This window comes from Schistocerca nitens, chromosome 3 (genome assembly GCF_023898315.1).
Source record: "Schistocerca nitens isolate TAMUIC-IGC-003100 chromosome 3, iqSchNite1.1, whole genome shotgun sequence".
Lineage (NCBI taxonomy): Eukaryota > Metazoa > Arthropoda > Insecta > Orthoptera > Acrididae > Schistocerca > Schistocerca nitens.
The window spans coordinates 488,193,714-488,214,810 of NC_064616.1; the positions used below are offsets into that span (position 1 = coordinate 488,193,714).

Below are 21,097 nucleotides of genomic sequence, written 5' to 3' on the forward strand. Positions count from 1 at the left end.
CATCATACTTTTGCACTCCGTGTTCGAAACCCGATTTCTGTTTTTATTTTTTTCATTTATCTACTATACGAATGTTTTAAAATGCATATTGTAATAATGTTCTTCATCTACTAATTGTATGTATGGTGGCTGAATAAAAAAACAAAACCGCGAGATTATTGGTAATGTATGACAGCTTCAGCAATTTTAGCGACGTTTCTTTCCCTAGTGAGATTCATACTCTATGTGATCAAAAGTATTCGGGCAGCCCCAAAAACACACGTTTTTCATATTAGGGGCATTGTGCTGCTACCTACTGTTAGGTACTGAATATCAGCGACCTCAGTAGTTATTAGACATCGTGAGAGAGCAGAACGGACTTCGAACGTGGTCAGGTGACTTGGTGGCACTTGTGTCATACGTCTGCACGCGAGATTTCCACACTCCGAAACATCCCTAGGTCCACTATTTCCGATGTGATAGTGAAGTGGAAACGTGAAGGGACACATACAGCACAAAATAGTACAGGCCACCTCGTCTGTTGACTGACAGACACCGCCCACAGTTGAAGAAGGTCGTAATGTGTAATAGGTAGACATCTGTACAGACCATCACACAGCAATTCCAAACTGCATCAGAATCCACTGCAAATACTATGACAGTTACGTGGGAGGTGAGAAAATTTGGATTTCATGGTCGAGCGGCTGCTCATAAGCCACACATCACGCCGGGAAATGCAAAACAACGCCTCGCATGGTGTAATGACAGCAAACATTGGACAACTGAACAGTGGAGAAACGTTGTGTGGAGTGACGAATTACGGTACACAATGTGGCGATCCGATGGAAGGGTGTGCGTATGTCGAATGCCAGGTGAACGTCATCTGCCAGCGTGTGTAGTGCCAACAGTAAAATTCGGAGGCGGTGGTGTTATGGTATGGTGGTGTTTTTCATGGAGAAGGCTTGCACCCCTTGTTGTTTTGCGTGGCAGTATCACAGCACAGGCCTACAGTGATGGCTTAAGAACTTCTTGTTTCCCACTGTTGAAGAGCAATTCGGGGATGGAGATTGCATCTTTCAACAGGATCGAGCACCTGTTGATAATCCACGGCCTGTGACGGAGTGGTTACACGACAATAACATTCCTGTAATGGAGTGACCTGCACAAAATCCTTACGTCCGCAGCTCGTGGTCGTGCGGTAGTGTTCTCGCTTCCCACGCCCGGGTTCCCGGGTTCGATTCCCGGCGGGGTCAGGGATTTTCTCTGCCTCGTGATGACTGGGTGTTGTGTGTTGTCCTTAGGTTAGTTAGGTTTAAGTAGTTCTAAGTTCTAGGGGACTGATGACCATAGATGTTAAGTCCCATAGTGCTCAGAGCCATTTGAGCCAGAATCCTTACCCGAATCCTATAGAACACCTTTGGGATGTTTTGGAACAGCCAGCCGGAGTGGCCGAGTGGTTCTAGGCGCTACACTCTGAAACTGCGCGGCCGCTACGGTCGCAGGTTCGAATCCTGCTTCGGGCATGGATGTGTGATGTCCTTAGGTTAGTTAGGTTTAAGTAGTTCTAAGTTCTAGGGGACTGATGACCTCAGAAGTTAAGTCCCACAGTGCTCAGAGCCATTTGAACCATTCTTTTTGGAACACCGACTTCGTGCCAGGCCTCACCGACCGACATCGATACCGCTCCTCAGTGCAACACTCCGGGAAGAATGGGCTGCCATTCCCCAAGGAATTTTACAGCACCTGATTGAACGTATGCTTGCGAGAGAGGAAGTTGTCATCAAAGCTAATGGTAGGCCAACACCATATTGAATTCTAGCAACGAACTTTCAGCCAGGTGTCCGGATATTTTTGAGCACATAGTGTACGGAAAAGTCTCGCTGTGGCAAACCTGCTTTTGCGCGAACACTTATAATTAAATCGCGTTTAAAAAATAAAAGTTGTAATCGGGTTTAGAACATGGGACGCATAAATAACAATCAAAGGCAATAGCCACTATGTCACCAGTTGGGCGGAACTTAATGTGCGGTAAAAGATATCTAAATTACTTGGAAAACTTGTACGGCCGTTTTGTCACAAACGGTCGAGTATCCACAGATAAGCCGAGATACTTGTTCGCTTATTGTGACTCCTCTTTTAATGAGCGAAGTTTCAGGGAAATATGGTTATGGCACTTGCCGTATTCTCCTCGTTCATGGTGCAGTACCACTGTGCAGGAAACATCAGGTCGTAAAGTTTGTGACGTGTTGGTGGGAAGACAGTTCGACGCAGAGAAAAGCAACCAACAAACTGATGTGTACACATATTAAAGTACCAGATATAAAAATATCTACCATTATAAGCGTTACACCCTGTATCAAAGGATCTTATCAGTTTATGCTGCACTGCCAATCAAACTACTATGCGTAACCTACGTCACGTACTTCATCTTGACATAATTTATGCTAAACCTTGTACACACAAAGAAGGGCAGCTCGTTTTTTGTTATCGCGAAATAGGGGAGATAATGTCACAGACATGATACGTGAATTGGAGTGGCAATCATTAAAACAAAGGCGTTTTTCGTTGTGACGGGATCTTATCATGAAATTTCAATCACCAGTTTTCTCCTCCGATTACGAAAACATTCTGTTGCCACCAACGTACATAGGGAGAAATGATCATCACGATAAGATAAGAGAAATCAGGGCTCGTACAGAAAACTTTAAGTGCTCGTTTTTACCGTGTGCCGTTCGAGAGTGGAACGGTAGAGAGACAGCTTGAAGGTGGTTCATTGTACCCTCTGCCAGGCACTTTATTGTGAATAGCAGAGTAATCACGTAGATATAGATGTACACGAAAACTTGTACTTTTTTCTGAATATCCACCTGTAATATTGTATTATTTTGAAATATTAAAAACTAAATAATAACTAAACAAATCGTAAGATGCCTCTATGATCAAATTCAGATGGCCAAAAAAAAAAAGGCTTTAAAAGGCTGATAATGGTTGTTTGTTGAGTGATTTGATTTTATTAATCACAAGGTCACCAATTCAGTATATGTTATATGAGATGTATCTAATATTTGTGCAGAATAATTTTCTGCTGGCTAAGGATACTGGCTGTTGTCAAGCCCAATTAAATGCCCTTTTCCTCCTCTAGTTGCTAACCGTTTAGTTCTGTCTCTTGTTTTGCTTCCGGCAGTTTTATATCTGCAAGTGAGCAGCGTTTCATTGTGGGTGAATCAGCTGATGGTGACATGGCTGATGTGCGGTGGTGGTAAGATCTTAAGGGACCAAACTGGTGAGCCGGCCGCTGTGGCCGAGCGGTTCTAGGCGCTTCAGTCCAGAACCACGTGGCTGCTACGGCCGCAGGTTCGAATCCTGCACGGGCATGGATGTTTGTCATGTCCTTAGGTTAGTTAGGTTTACGTAGTTCTAAGTCTAGGGGCTGATGACCTCAGATCTTAAGTCCCATAGTGCTTAGAGCCATTTGAACCAAACTGCTGAGGTCATTGGTCCCTAAGCTTACACACTACTTAATCTAATGTAAACTAACTTACGCCAAGGACAACACACACACACCCATGCCCGGGGGAGGATTCGAACCTCTGACGGAGGGAGCCGCGCGGACCGTGACAAAACGCCCTAGACCGCGCGGCTATCCCGCGCTGCGGCCGATATGCACCTCGAGTATAGAGACGGGGTATAATAGAACGGCACAGCGTAGATACGAAAAGGTGTTTCTGTAAAGGAACTGGTCTGTATTGTATGTACTCTGCAATAACAGTATTGTTGCAATACTCTTTATTTATTTATTTTTCTTTAACTGTTCCTGTAAGAGTGATAATTCACATAAAACAGGATATTTAACTGCATTGTTAATAGCTAATACTGTTGATCAGTGGAACCGCTTTCTTCATGTACACCTAAACCATCCCGTATTGTAAGCAGTTGCACTGGTATGTAGGTATTCTCAGCGTCAAACATTCACTAAGGTAATTTGACAACACTTTCATGAATTACTGCGTAAAGAGGCAGTGATCAAACACAGTTTTAAAAAAGTTTCTTAACAAACAAGATAAAAAGTTCGATCTCATTCCATAACACGTGCCGCAGTACTGCATTAAAACTTGTGGTGTGGCGAAGAACACATTATACACCATGTTTGATTCTAACAACTGCGGTTAGTCTTTTGAAATAGTAATTCGAGTATTTCATGAGCTGGACTTTAATGGTTAATTTACCTGTTGGCCATGTCTAGTTCGTCTAGGACTACAGCAACCATTACATGTTGTGTGTACAGTTTGTCCCCCCATGAACCATGGACCTCAGCGACACAGATAGCCGTACCGTAGGTGCAACCACAACGGCCGGGTATGTGTTGAGACGCCAGACAATCGTGTGGTTCCTGAAGAGGTGTAGCAGCCTCTTCAGTAGTTGCAGGGGCTACAGTCTGGATGATTGACTGATCTGACCTTGTAACATTAACCAAAGCGGCCTAGCTGTGCTGGTACTGCCAACGACTGAAAGCAAGGGGAAACTACAGCCGTAACTTTTCCCAAGGGCATGCAGCTTTACTGTATAGTTAAATGATGATGTCGTCCGCTTGGGTAAAATATTCCGGAGGTGAAATAGTCCCCCATTTGGATTGCGGGCGGGGACTACTCAGGAAGACGTTGTTATCAGGAGAAACAAAACTGGTGTACTACGGATCGGACCGTGGAATGTCAGATCCCTTAATCGGGTCGGTAGGTTAGAAAACTTGAAAAAGGAAATGGATAGGTTAAAGTTAGATATAGTGGGAATTAGTGAAGTTCGGTAGCAGTAGGATTAATAATGAATCAAAAAATACGAGCGCGGGTAAGCTACACGAACAGCATAGTTAACTCATTATTGTAGCCAAGACAGACACGAAGCCCACACCTACCACAGTAGTAAAAGTTTATATGTCAACTACCTCTGCAGATGACGAAGAGATTGAAGAAATGTATGATGAGATAAAAGAAATTATTCAGATAGTGAAGGGAGACGAAAATTTAACAGTCATGGGTGACTGGAATTCGACAGTAGGAAAGGGAAGAGAAGGAAACATAGTAGGTGAATATGGATTGGGGGAAAGAAATGAAAGAGAAAGTCGCCTGGTAGAATTTTGCACACAGCACAACTTAATCATAGCTAACACTTGGTCCAAGAATCATAAAAGAAGATTGTATACATGGAAGAAGCTTGGAGATACTGACAGGTTTCAGATAGATTATATAATGGTAAGACAGAGATTTAGGAACAAGATTTTAAATTCTAAGACATTTCCAGGGGCAGATGTGGACTCTGATCATAATCTACTGGTTATGAACTGTAGATTAAAACTGAAGAAACTGCAAAAAGGTGGGAATTTAAGGAGATGGGACTTGGGTAAACGGAAAGAATTCTAATGGCTCTGAGTACTATGGGACTTAACATCTGTGGTCATCAGTCCCCTAGAACTTAGAACTACTTAAACCTAACAAACCTAAGGACATCACACACATCCATGCCCTAAACGGAAAGAACCAGAGGTTGTAGAGAGTTTCAGAGAGAGCATTAGAAAACGATTGACAACATCGGCGGAAATAAATACAGTAGAAGAGGAATGGGCAGCTTTGAGAGATGAAATAATGAAGGCAGCAGAGGATCAAATAGGTAAAAAGACGAGGGCTAGTAGAAATCCTTGGATAACAGAAGAAATAATGAATTTAATTGATGAAATGATAAAATATAAAAATGCAGTAAATGAAGCAGGCAAAAGGGAATACAAACGTCTCAAAAATGAGATCGACAGGAAGTGCAAAATGGCTAAGCAGGGATGGCTGGAGGACAAATGTAAGGATGTAGAGGCTTATCTCACTAGGGGTAAGATAGATACTGCCTACAGAAAAATTAGAGAGACCTTTGGAGATAAGAGAACCACTTGCATGAACATTAAGAGCTCAGATAGAAACCCAGTTCTAAGCAAAGAAGGGAAAGCAGAAAGATGGAAGGAGTATATAAAAGGTCTATACAAGGGCGGTGTACTTGAGGACAATATTAAGGAAATGGAAGAAGATGTAGATGAGGATGAAATGGGAGATACGATACTGCGTGAAGAGTTTAACAGAGCACTGAAAGACCTGAGTCGAAACAAGGCCCCCGGAGTAGACAACATTCCATTGGAACTACTGACAGCGTTGGGAGAGCCAGTCCTGACAAAACTCTACCATCTGGTGAGCAAGATGTATGAAACAGGCGAAATACCCTCAGACTTCAAGAAGAATATAATAATTCCAATCCCAAAGAAAGCAGGTGTTGACAGATGTGAAAATTACCGAACTATCAGTTTAATAAGTCACGGCTGCAAAATACTAACACGAATTCCTTATAGACGAATGGAAAAACTGGTAGAAGCCGAACTCGGGGAAGATTAGTTTGGATTCCGTAGAAATGTTGGAACACATGAGGCATTACTGACCCTACGAATTAGCTTAAAAGATAGATTAAGGAAAGGAAAAGCTACGTTTCCAGCATTTGTAGACTTGGAGAAAGCTTTCGACAATGTTGACTGGAATACTCTCTTTCAAATTCTGAAGGTGGCAGGGGTAAAATACAGGGAGCGAAAGGCTATTTACAATTTGTACAGAAACCAGATGGCAGTTTTAAGAGGCAAGGGGCACGAAAGGGAAGCATTTGGGAAGGGAGTGAGACAGGGTTGTAGCCTCTCCCCGATTTTATTCAATCTGTATATTGAGCAAGCAGTAAAGGAAACAAAAGAAAAATTTGGAGTAGGAATTAAAATCCATGGAGAAGAAATAATAACTTTGAGGTTCGCCGATGACATTGTAATTCTGTTAGAGACAGCAAAGGACCTGGAAGAGCAGTTGAACGGAATAGACAGTCTCTTGAAAGGGGGATATAAGATGTACATGAACAAAAGCAAAACGAGGATAATGGAATATAGTCAAATTAAATCAGGTGATGCTGAGGGAATTAGATTAGCAAAAGAGACACTTAAAGTAGCAAATGAGTTTTGCTATTTGGGAAGCACAATGACTGACGATGGTCGAAGGAGAGAGGATATAACATGTAGACTGGCAATGGCAAGGAAAGCGTTTGTGAAGAAGAGAACTTTGTTAACGTCGTGTATAGATTTAAGTGTCAGGAAGTCTTTTCTGAAAGTATTTGTATGGAGTGTAGCCGTGTATGGAAGTGAAACGTGGACGATAAATAATTTAGACAAGAAGAGAATAGAAGCTTTCGAAATGTGGTGCTACAGAAGAATGCTGAAGATTAGATGGGTAGATCATGTAACTAATGAGGAGGTACTGAATAGAATTGGAGAGAAGAGAAGTTTGTGGCACAACTTGACTAGAAGAAGGGATCCGTTGGTAGGACATGTTCTGAGGCATCAGGGGATCACCTATTTAGTATTGAAGGGCAGCGTGGAGGGTAAAAACCGTAGAGAGAGACCAAGAGAAGAATACACTAAGCAGATTCAGAAGGATGTAAGTTGCAGTAGTTACTTGGAGATGAAGAAGCTTGCATAGGATAGAGTAGCTTGGAGAGCTGCATCAAACCAGTCTCTGGACTGAAGACCACCACAACAACAATAATACAGTTTGTGTGAGAAATTCTTAGAAAGGTTAAATAACGACTATGATCACGTTATCTCAGTGATTAATGTAACAAATACTTTGTTTGAAATCTTGTACTTTTTGAATTCTTTCGTTGAGATGAAACAATTTTCTTTACCATAAAGACAGACAGTTAGCAATTGTATGTTTACATTTAGATTTTTCATATATATACCAGAGAATTATTTAACGTTTAGATGAATGAATGTCCATAGTATTTAAGGTTTCACATACTAAGTCATTCAGAATTTTCCTTCAAGAAAGGAATATTTTTCCATTTTTGATAAGTATTTAACCGTATTGAGGAACACGGGACAGCACGCTGGTATCTGAAATTATAGCTCACTATAGTGGAAACATTGTGTTGTTGCAGGTGCTGGGAACTCTGAAACGCTGCAGTACCGACGTTGGCAAGTGGACTGGAAATTTTGAAGACAGTCAAAAGACTGTGAAACCACTGTTCCTCAAACGCTTGGCAGCGGCTGAAATTGAAGCAGAGCACGTGAGCGGTGTACGTTGTGTTAATTTGTTAATTGGACTGCAGCATTCTGTTCTTGTTGTTTTTTACGTAGAGCGATTATCAGGGATGTTCACCTAGTGAAGAATCGTAAAACGCTGTACTATGAAAATTGTGTTACTAAATAAAGAAGGATAAAATTTCGATACGCAAATGGCAATGTTGTCCCGTTTCTTTAATCCCGTCACGTGTGAGAAAATAGTAATGCATGTATTGAATGAGAGTGCCAAGAAAGAAATTCTACACTCAGTGAAGTTTGTTGGTAAAGAAGTTCTTTGTTGGAGAAACAGAGTGAGCTGGCGTAGTAATAACGTAATTCACTAGATTCGTATTCTGGAGGAGGTGGGTTGTAATCCACGTACTGCCCTCCTGATTGTTTCCTCTGATTACTCTAGGCGAATGTCTACCTGGTTCTTTCAACAAGGTTACGATCTGTTCGACCTGGTCACATCCAGTTAGAACACTGGATGTAGTCACACATCATAGCAATCCATTGACGTGTAGGATTTGTTTGTATCTGAGATGCGTTCAGGGCCATACCCTTGACCAGACCTCACGGCGTTTACCTCTGATGCTGTAAAGAAACTTCTCAATACCTCGTATGAGACTAATGGTCGTACACGGATAGCAGAAATGTGCGGTAGAGGTAGAGCGTATCCTCGGCGGCGATTTGTAAGAGAAGCATCACCAATGTGGTCTCTTAAATACCAATATCATGTGTTCGAATGGAACTGACTGAAAACGTAGGGTAACAGAGAGTAGTTCTGGCCAACCCAGGTTTTAGTCTCCACTCATATTTCGAATGCGTCGGCACAACGGTTCGTCGTGATTTTTTTTTATGGGGCTTAACATCTGAGATCATCAGTCCCCTAGAACTTAGAACTACTTAAAGCTAACTAACCTAAGGACATCACACACACCCATGCCCGAGGTAGGATTCGAACCTTCGACCGTAGCGGTCGCTCGGTTCCCGACTGAAGCGCCTAGAACCGCTCGGCAACTCCGGCCGGCATAAGCAGTGGTCGGCGGTATTACCACTTGGAGAGAAAATTTCGCCGGCCAGGGTGGCCGAGCGGTTCTAGGCTCTACAGTCTGGAACCGCGCGACCGCTACGGTTGCAGGTTCGAATCCTGCCTCAGGCATGGATGTGTGTGTTGTCCTTAGGTTAGTTAGGTTTAAGTAGTTCTAAGTTCTAGGCGACTGATGACCTCAGATGTTAAGTCCCATAGTGCTCAGAGCCATTTTGAGAGAAAATTTCGCCAGAAGCGAACATAGATTGGTTATTTTTGTTTTATCTTGCTATTCGCGCCTTAACAGTTTGTAGCTATGTCAGCTGGTGCTGACGGTACTGTCAAATGTACCATCATGGGCCCCCTTACCAGACTTAAGACGGCTGATGCTTACCACTAGGACGTCGCTACACATGTGGCGCATGCGCAAGGGGCACTTTTCTCTCGTGCCCCTCGCACAACCGACAGCGGGTACTCGTGACGCGACCGTACCACCATACTACTACTGGCCGATGCTTGGAGGTGCTCCTCTTCGGAGAGTTACATCCTTGAAGAAAGTGATGTTTCTGTAATAGTTCCTCAGGCGTTGTGTGTAACCTACGGCTCAAATCCGATCAACAACAGGTTACCTGTATAACAGTGGAGAAAACATGTGAGATTTATTTGACGATCTAACTCTCAGTGTAATGACATATGATGAGAACGTTGGAGAAAGTGTCATGATGTAATATACCATACTCACATAAAATTATTTACCACAGTCGGTATGGTAAAATACTGCGTCACTGAAGCCATTATACGTGGTACAAAGAAACTGAAATACTTGGACACGATACCTTTGGACAGTGAAAATTGCCGTAAACAAAAAAAAAAAAAACCTATTAATACAGTCATATAATCTTAATATATTGTCTATATTCAGGTTCCATGCTCCAGCGTAGAGCCGGCCGGGGTGGCCGAGCGGTTCTAGGCGCTACAGTCTGGAACCGAGCGACCGCTCCGGTCGCAGGCTCGAATCCTGCCTCGGGCATGGGTGTGTGTGATGTCCTTAGGTTAGTTAGGTTTAAGTAGTTCTAAGTTCTATGGGACTGATGACCTTAGAAGTTAGGTCCCATAGTGCTCGGAGCCATTTGAACCATTCCAGCGTAGAGTGTAGTAGCCATATGTGAGCTACGAACATTTTTGGAAGCCACATACGGGTGAATCACCTAAAACTTGCACCGCAAATATTGCGGATGTGGAAAGTTTTATTGATGTGCAGTTTTCACAGAGTGGATTGGTAGTCGGTGGCTCTTACTTTTAGTCAATCAACAGGTTGTAATAATACTTCGAAAGTGTATTGACATTAACAAACTAAATGTATGGTAAATTATAATGTCGCTAGTGTTAGTTGGAGGATTCTAGTGCGAGTCGTTTAGGAGGTATCGTATTTTGAAAACTTCTCACACTGACACTTGTACAATACCTGTGGTAGCGCACACTAAAGAACAACGCAAGGGCATGCGCTAGTTACGTAGAGTCCGACCAGTAATAAGATAAATGACCATCACAGGATGTGTTCAAATCCTGCAGGTACACCTTCATAGATACCCCGCAACTCACTGCACGACGCGTGGCGAAGTGTACCCACCCAGTACTACTACTAGTCGTTTACTTTCCCGTTACACTAACGAATACAGCAAAGGAAAAACGACTATCTATATGACTCTGTATGAAACCTAATTTCTAGTAGGTTACCTTCGTGGTTCTTACACGTAATGAATGTTGGAGGCAGTAGAATCGTCTTGCAGCCGGCTTCAAATGCCGGTTCCTTAAATTTTCTCAGTAGTGCTCCTCGAAAAGAATGTCCCCTTCCCTCTAGGGATTCTCATTTGAGTTCCTGAAGCATGTCCGTTACACTTGTGTGTTGTTCTCACTTCCCAGTAACAAATCTAGCAGCCCGCCTCTGAATTGCTTCGATGTCTTCCTTTAATCCAACCTGGTACGGATTCCAAGCACTCGAGCAGTACTCAATTATAGGTTGAACTAGCGTCTTATGTGCGGTCTGCTTTACAGATGAGCCACACTTTCCTAGAATTCTCCAAATTAAACGAAGTCGACCGTTCTCTATCACAATCGTCACATGCTCTTTCCATTTAGCATCGCTTTGCAACGTTACGTCCAAATATTTAAACCACGAGACTGTGTCAAGCAGGACTCTACTAATGATGTATCCGAACATTACGGCTTTTTTTTCCTACTCATCATCATTAGCTTACATTTTTCTGCATTTAGAGCTAGCTACCATTCGTAACACTTTCGTTTAAGTCATCTTGTATTCTCACGCTGTCACTCAACTTTGGCACCTCGCCGTTCACCACAGCATCATCATCAAACAACCGCAAATTGCTGCCCACCGGCAGCGGCAATACATGCGTCTAGTCTGGTATGGAACGGCTGCTGTACACGAGTTAGCATTTCAGCGGAGGTGTCCGAGCAGACTGCAGTAATACGTCGTTGCATATCATTGGGTGTAGTAGGTGTGTCCTTGAAGACAGCGTCTTTCAGCTTTCCCCACAGAAAAAAGCTCACGGGCGTCAAATCCGGGGAACAGCCGGCCAAGTTAATTTGGAAACGATTCGTGAAGACATGCTGTAGTACTTCATGCACTATGGGCTCGACAGCCTTCATGCTGGTATCATAGCTTCATCCTAGTCTGCAGAGGAATGTCTTCCAGCAATCGTGGAAGATGGTCTGTTGGGAGGCTGCGATACTTGTGCGCGTTCAGTGTTCTATCTGTGAAAAACAGGCCTATGAGCTGATGGTTCACTATCCCACACCACACGTTTACATCCTATGGACGATGACGTTCCAACAGACCAATAGCGCATGTTTCGGTCGTTCACCTGGCTGTTGCTGTTGTGGTCTTCAGTCCTGAGACTGGTTTGATGCAGCTCTCCATGCTACTCTATCCTGTACAAGCCTCTTCATCTCCCAGTACCTACTGCAACCTACATCCTTCTGAATCTGCTTAGTGTATTCATCCCTTGGTCTCCCTCTACGATTTTTACCCTCCACGCTGCCCTCCAATACTAAATTTGTGATCCCTTGATGCCTCAGAACATATCCTATCAACCGATCCCTTCTTCTAGTCAAGTTGTGCCACAAACTTCTCTTCTCCCCAATCCTATTCAATACTTCCTCATTAGTTATGTGATCTACCCATCTAATCTTCAGCATTCTTCTGTAGCACCACATTTTAAAAGCTTCTATTCTCTTTTTGTCCAAACTATTTATTGTCCATGTTTCACTTCCATACATGGCTACACTCCATACAAATACTTTCAGAAATGACTTCCTGACACTTAAATCTATACTCGATGTTAACAAATTTCTCTTCTTCACAAACGCTTTCCTTGCCATTGCCAGTCTATATTTTATATCCTCTCTACTTCGACCATCATCAGTTATTTTGCTCCCCAAATAGCAAAACTCCTTTACTACTTTAAGTGTCTCATTTCCTAATCTAATACCCGCAGCATCGCCTGATTTAATTCGACTACATTCCATTATCCTCGTTTTTCTTTTGTTGATTTTTATCTTATATCCTCCTTTCAAGACACTATACATTCCGTTCAACTGCTCTTCCAAGTCCTTTGCTGTCTCTGATACAATTACAACGTCATCGGCGAACCTCAAAGTTTTTATTTCTTCTCCATGGATCTTAATACCTACTCCGAATTATTCTCTTGTTTCCTTCACTGCTTGCTCAATATACAGATTGAATAAATCCCTTCCCAACCGCTGCTTCCCTTTCATGCCCCTCGACTCTTATAACTACCATCTGGTTTCTGTACAAATTGTAAATAGCCTTTCGCTCCCTGTATTTTACCCCTGCCATCTTTAGAATTTGAAAGAGAGTATTCCAGTCAACATTGTCGAAAGCTTTCTGCAAGTCTACAAATGCTAGAAACGTAGGTTTGCCCTTCCTTAATCTAGCTTCTAAGATGAGTCGTAGGGTCAGTATTGCCTCACGTGTTCCAACATTTCTACGGAATCCAAACTGATCTTCCCCGAGGTCTGCTTCCACTAGTTTTTCCATTCTTCTGTAAAGAATTCGCTTTAGTATTTTGCAGATGTGACTTATTAAACTGATAGTTCGGTAATTTTCACATCTGTCAACACCTGCTTTCTTTGGGATTGGAATTATTATGTTCTTCTTGAAGTCTGAGGGTGTTTCGCCTGTTTCATACATCTTGCTCACCAGATGGTAGAGTTTTGTCAGGACTGGCTCTCCCAACGTGGTCAGTAGTTCCAATGGAATGTTGTCTACTCCGGGGGCCTTGTTTCGACTCAGGTCTTTCAGTGCTCTGTTAAACTCTTCACGCAGTATCGTATCTCCCATTTCATATTCATCTACATCCTCTTCCATTTCCATAATATTGTCCTCAAGTACATCGCCCTTGTATAGACCCTCTATATACTCCTTCCACCTTTCTGCTTTCCCTTCTTTGCTTAGAACTGTGTTTCCATCTGAGCTCTTAATGTTTATGCAAGTGGTTGTCTTATCTCCAAAGGTCTCTCTAATTTTCCTGTAGGCAGTATCTATCTTACCCCTAGTGAGATAAGCCTCTACATCCTTACATTTGTCCTCTAGCTATCCCTGCTTAGCCATTTTGCACTTCCTGTCGATCTCATTTTTGAGACGTTTGTATTCCCTTTTGCCTGCTTCATTTACTGCATTTTTTTATTTTCTCCTTTCATCAATTAAATTCAATATTGTTTCTGTTACCCAAGGATTTCTAGTAGCCCTCGTCTTTTTACCTACTTGATCCTCTGCTGCGTTCACTACTTCATCCCTCAAAGCTACCCATTCTTCTTCTACTGTATTTCTTTCCCCCATTCCTGCCAATTGTTCCCTTATGCTATCCCTGAAACTCTGTACAACCTCTGGCTCTTTCAGTTTATCCAGGTCCCATCTCCTTAAATACCCACCTTTTTGCAGTTTCTTCAGTTTTAATCTACAGGTCAGAGTCCACATTTGCCCCTGCAAATGTCTTACAATTTAAAACCTGGTTCCTAAATCTCTGTCTTACCATTAGATAATCTATCTGAAACCCGTCAGTATCTCCAGGCTTCTTCCATGTATACAGCCTTCTTTTATGATTCTTGAACCAAGTGTTAACTATGATTAAGTTGTACTCTGTGCAAAATTCTACCAGGCGACTTCCTCTTTCATTTCTTAGCCCCAATCCATATTCACCTACTACGTTTCCTTCTCTCCCTTTTCCTACTACCGAATTCCAGTCACCCATGACTATTAAATTTTCGTCACCCTTCACTATCTGAATAATTTCTTTTATTTCATCATACATTTCTTCAATTTCTTCGTCATCTGCAGAGCTAGTTGGCATATAAACTTGTACTACTGTAGTAGGCGTGGGCTTCGTATCTATCTTGGCCACAATAATGCGTTTGCTATGCTGTTTGTAGTAGCTTACCCGCATTCCTATTTTCCTATTCATTATTAAACCTACTCCTGAATTGCCCCTATTTGCTTTTGTATTTATAACCCTGTAGTCACCTGACCAGAAGTCTAGTTCCTCCTGCCACCGAACTTCACTAATTCCCACTATATCTAACTTTAACCTATCCATTTCCCTTTTTAAATTTTCTAACCTACCTGCCCGATTAAGGGATCTGACATTCCACGCTCCGATCCGTAGAACGCCAGTTTTCTTTCTCCTGATAACGACATCCTCTTGAATAGTCCCCGCCCGGAGATCCGAATGGGGGACTATTTTACCTCCGGAGTATTTTACCCAAGAGGACGCCATCATCGTTTATCCATACAGTAAAGCTGCATGCCCTCGGGAAAAAATTACGGCCGTAGTTTCCCCTTGCTTTCAGCCGTCCGCAGTACCAGCACAGCAAGGCCGTTTTGGTTAGTGTTACAAGGCCAGATCAGTCAATCATCCAGACTGTTGCCCTTGCAACTACTAAAAGGCTGCTGCCCCTCTTCAGGGACCACACGTTTGTCTGGCCTCTCAACAGATATCCGTCCGTTGTGGTTGCACCTACGGTACGGTATGGCTATGATTTGTAAATGTGGCTTCATCACTAAACAAGATACATGATACATCTGAAGTATCCTATCTTAATGCCCATGTACAGAAGTTAACAGGATTCTCATGACCTATCCCATGCAGCTCTTGATGGAGATGTGATAGGGATGGAATGTTGACGAATAATTCGTAGGAAACTTGACTGACTCATTCGACTTCCTCGTGCGATTGGATGAGAGCTAACGTACGAATGAACTGCTACAGCAGCAAGAGCCTTAATTTCTCTCTTTTCGGTCGTTAATTCTGTTACGTTGTCTAAGTGTTGCACTACCAATTTCACGTAAGTGGTTGAAGAGGTTGATAAATAACTGCCGAGATCGTTGAGATTGGGATATCTTGCCACATACACCGTATAGGAACGAACTGCATTTTTCCTACACTCTCCATACACCGCGAGCTGGCTTTGAGGCTCTGAGCACCATGGGAATTAATATCTGAGGTCAACAGTCCCCTAGAACTTAGAACTACTTAAACCTAACTAACCTAAGGACATCACACACATCCATGCCCGAGGTAGGATTCGAACCTGCGACCGTAGCGGTCGCGCGGTTCCAGACTGAAACGCCTAGAACCACTCGGCCACAGAGCCCGGCACACCATGAGCATGTCGGCTTTTTCTGCATTGGTAAATTCCATCGTTTACTCACGACCAACTGTTTGGCCTGTCACACACTAACTGACTAGCAAGTCGCAGTTCGCTCAAGGACCACACAAGCACCTTGTAAGCAAACACAACGATCTCGTACCTAGCAACTGCGTTGGTTGAATGGCACAAACAAGTGTCTGTGTGGAAAATTTTCAAAGTACCAAATCTCGTAAACGTCTCGTACCAGAATCCGGCAACAAACACCACTGACATTTTAATTTACCCTACTTTTAGTTTGTTAAAGTCAGTTCCATTTAAAAAAATGTATGTCTGCACAAAAATACACTTTCTAAGTATTATTACGATGTTATTATTGGCTAACAGTACGTACCCCTGACTCCCAATCCATTACGTGAAAACAATATATCAATAGCATGTTTCATATCTGCAATATTTGGAGTGCAAGATTTGATGATTCGTTGTGTAAAAAACTTACGACCTATCAATCATAAAAAAATGTTCAAATGTGTGTGAAATCTTATGGGACTTAACTGCTGAGGTCGTCAGTCCCTAAGCTTACACACTACTTTACCTAAATTATCCTAAGGACAAACACATACACCCATGCCCGAGGGAGGACTCGAACCTCCGCCGGGATCAGCTGCACAGTCAATGACTGCAACGCCTGAGACCGCTCGGCTAATCCCGCGCGGCATAAATCATATGCAGCCGCTTTATATGTGTATTATTATTACGCAAGCTCAGTATATAAAACAAAAGGTGTAGCTTGTTCACATAGATCAAAAAGTAAACATGTAAATTTTTACTTACGTGAACTTTGCTAGTATTATTGCAATTGTGTATTCCTATCAGACAATCAAACTTTTGCCATGGATGCAGGTAAACTGTCATAAAATGACGTAATTGGATTATAGAAAGTTTTGTAAATTCGGCAGCGCATGCCATGTGAGAGCGTTCTTAAATGTTAAAGAACTGGTGGTAACACTCCGCATATAATACAAAATTATCTCGATCACAATTATTTAAAGGTTCTATGAGATCTAATGAAGATGTATACACCTTACCGATCTGCGCTCTTGGCCTTGCTAAAGCAATGAATAACGCCATCGCACAAAGCTCAATACGACACCGATATGATAGCACGATCGTGTCTGAGAACGACTCTACGCGCCTGTTAAACTTGAACATACGTCTGTCTTGAAATGACAGATTTTAGAATGCTGTATACGTTTGGCGATGGTAGTTTCACATTACAAACATTAACAGTTTTCATTAAAAGTGATATACCAATGTTTGCATACTACTGTGATGTGGTAACGAACAAATAGAGGCTCTCTGAAGTCTATGTCTTTAATAAATATTAGCTTTTGTTGATAATTAACGAAAGTATTTGCATTATGGCGCCCATATCGGTAACCCTTTTCGTGAGCAGCGTAGTCAACAGACTTTGTACGGATACACCCCACTCGAGCTTTGGGCAAGCCACGTGTGTCTAAACAGAACAATATGCGCTTCTCTTGCGTATGAACGAAAGGAGTTGTACCACTAATAACACTGCATCTAGTGCATCAAAGACCTCTCTCAACGATTTCTCATGTAGCGGACCGAATAAAATAAAGAAAATATGGTAGTTTATAATGGAGGTTCAATGTGCTTGCATGCCACTGTGCCTTAGATTGAAGCACATGCGGGCTGCACAGGATACTGAATTCTCAAAGTCAGTGCTCATGCATAGTTCTGTAACCATAATGATGCGTTCACTGTCATATGTTATAACACTAATTTCCGCTACTGCTATACCATAACCTTGAAGTTGGAGGCAGATCGAGAAATAAAAACTATCTAGTTAAAGTAGTTATGATGTAAAGCAACAGAGCAGTGTTACCCTCTGAGAGGAATTTTGTTTGTGTTGACCGTGGCATACCTAACGGAGGTAGCTTATCGGAAGTGAAAGTTAGAATTACGTAAATATTTAACAGAAACAAACAATAATTTGCCTATCCACAGTGTCCAAATAATAATAACAACGGTCGCCAGCCTAATAAGGCACAAGAATGAGTAACATTCTTATTGAAGAAACTGAAAATAAGTAACTTCAATGGGCAATCACAGCCTATACTTCGTCTCACGAGAGTGCAATGAACTCTGGCACCAGCATATGTTCACGTTAAAGAAAGTGCTAACAGTTATAAGAGAGCATGGCTATTTGCATAATGGTAACAGAAAATGACATATACTTTTGCCTTCAAGGCTTGGTCAACTGAATTGTCTCAATAATATTATTACCAATATTCCCTCTAGAATCATAAAATAGGCATAGGTTCAATATTACTTTTCAAAATTTTCCTATCTTACAAAAAAATTGTAAATGTTCAATAACGGTTCAAATGGCTCTGAGCACTATGGGAGTTTAACATCTGAGGTCATAAGTCCCCTAGACTTAGAACTACTTAAACCTAACTAACCTAAGGACATCACACACATCCATGCTCGAGGCAGGATTCGAACCTGCGACCGTAGCGGTCGCACGGTTCCAGACTGAAGCGCCTAGAACCGCTCGGTCACATCGGCCGGCCAATTGTAAATGTAGTTCACTGCAAAATTATTTATTGTGCGTAGATTAAGTCTCTCAATGCTAAACACCTTTCTAATGAAAATTAAATGGAGTTCACTAACAGATTACTTATCACTGAATTTTGAATTAAAAAAAAGTTACTGTTTTCATAGATAGTGGTCTTTCTATTAATTGTTATTTATCATGAGCATAAAAGATAAACTGTGGATCCTATTACGATATTAATGTGTGTGTGAAATCTTATGGGACTTAACTGCTAAGGTCATCAGTCCCTAAGCTTACACACTACTTAACCTAAATTATCCTAAGGACAAACACACACACCCATGCCCGAGGGAGGACTCGAACCTGCGCCGGGATCAGCCGCACAGTCCATGACTGCAGCGCCTGAGACCGCTCGGCTAATCCCGCGCGGATACGATATTAATATGCACTTTCAATACACAAGAGGAACCAAATATTGTACAGAATTTGACTTAAATAGCGAAAATAATTAAAACTTTCTATAATCAAGTAACTTTGTGCGTTTGAACTACTTTCAATGGAGGGGGCCCTTAATCTTTACCACTGTAGCAGAGCAAACTAAACACACTTTCAATACACTAGAGAAACTAGTACTTAGCAAGCATGAACATAAAACTCTCAACAGTTACAGTTCTGAACTTTTACTTCAGTGAAACACAAATTTGAGACATATGTAAGATCTTTTCAACAAACAATATTAAATTTAACACACTCTATTGCCATATTAATTTTAATATGCTTTCAATAAAGAACACTCGGTAATCACTTTAGTTCAAACGGAGAAGAACCTGAGAGGTGTTATGATAAGGAAAAAAATCAAGGTAGGTACATAAATTCATTTATAAATTACCTTATATTTGAGTACACTATAACATCCTATGAGCTGATCCTTCACTGTACATTACTGTAGTTTTCCATTACAGTGATTGCGCAATGTGGTGGCGATTGCATGTTGGTAGGTGGATTTGCAGGTAGAATTGCTGGACTCTGTCATTTCTTGGTGGCGATGATAGATACCAATTTCAGAATAGTTCCAGCTATTTATCCATCCATCCGAAGCATTGGAAAGCGTCAGGAAAAGCCTCTCTCGGAACCAGCACAATACACAACTTTTACATGAGTAGTTGATAGTTTGGTAGCTCGTCCCCGACTGACTCTTTGTTCCACCTTTTCTACCTAGGCCAACCACAATTTGCACGCGCTACACAGTTCCGTTCCCGAGGGGAACCACAACACCTTTTACATATGAAATAACTAAGAACCCTAAGTGAAGGTCAGCAGTTTACATAACAGTAACCAAACGTATTAAACAAAACAGAACATTTGCACATACTGACATTTCTACGAAGAATTATTTAAACAAAATTATTCAACCTCAAAGATAACCAAAGAGATTGTGTAAGAAAGAGAAAACATATAATTTGCTCATATTGTACATATTAGAGAGATTACACTTCCTACACTCTAAAAGACATCAAAGTTCTTAACAGAGAAAAGAATAAACACTCCCATGGTATCGATTCAATCCAACAACATTTACAGAAACTCAATGTTATAACATTAAACAAAACAAAAGACAAAATAAATCAGCACAGCATTAGAGTTATGGTGTTACAATTTGTATTCTGTGGTATAAAGTTCATTTCAGTAATTTGTATTCTTCTTACTGATGCAATTTTCACGATCAGTGGTGCATGTCTCTTTTATTATGACGAGAGTGTTGAGTGTATACAGAGTCTAATACTACACTCCTGGAAATTGAAATAAGAACACCGTGAATTCATTGTCCCAGGAAGGGGAAACTTTATTGACACATTCCTGGGGTCAGATACATCACATGATCACACTGACAGAACCACAGGCACATAGACACAGGCAACAGAGCATGCACAATGTCGGCACTAGTACAGTGTATATCCACCTTTCGCAGCAATGCAGGCTGCTATTCTCCCATGGAGACGATCGTACAGATGCTGGATGTAGTCCTGTGGAACGGCTTGCCATGCCATTTCCACCTGGCGCCTCAGTTGGACCAGCGTTCGTGCTGGACGTGCAGACCGCGTGAGACGACGCTTCATCCAGTCCCAAACATGCTCAATGGGGGACAGATCCGGAGATCTTGCTGGCCAGGGTAGTTGACTTACACCTTCTAGAGCACGTTGGGTGGCACGGGATACATGCGGACGTGCATTGTCCTGTTGGAACAGCAAGTTCCCTTGCCGGTCTAGGAATGGTAGAACGATGGGTTCGATGACGGTTTGGATGTACCGTGCACTATTCAGTGTCCCCTCGACGATCACCAGTGTTGTACGGCCAGTGTAGGAGATCGCTCCCCACACCATGATGCCGGGTGTTGGCCCTGTGTGCCTCGGTCGTATGCAGTCCTGATTGTGGCGCTCACCTGCACGGCGCCAAACACGCATACGACCATCATTGGCACCAAGGCAGAAGCGACTCTCATCGCTGAAGACGACACATCTCCATTCGTCCCTCCATTCACGCCTGTCGCGACACCACTGGAGCCGGGCTGCACGATGTTGGGGCGTGAGCGGAAGTCGGCCTAACGGTGTGCGGGACCGTAGCCCAGCTTCATGGAGACGGTTGCGAATGGTCCTCGCCGATACCCCAGGAGCAACAGTGTCCCTAATTTGCTGGG

The 21,097-nt window shown here is 42.3% G+C and overlaps 1 protein-coding gene across 1 annotated transcript in view; it reads left to right on the forward strand.

Moving 5' to 3' along the window:
- Positions 1-21,097, forward strand: part of LOC126249636 (uncharacterized) — a 624,823-nt gene that overhangs the window by 331,530 nt on the left and 272,196 nt on the right. The window contains exon 3 of the mRNA XM_049951313.1: positions 7,978-8,115. Within this exon, the coding sequence (XP_049807270.1) occupies positions 7,978-8,115 (138 nt within the window). The remainder of the gene's footprint in view (positions 1-7,977; positions 8,116-21,097) is intronic.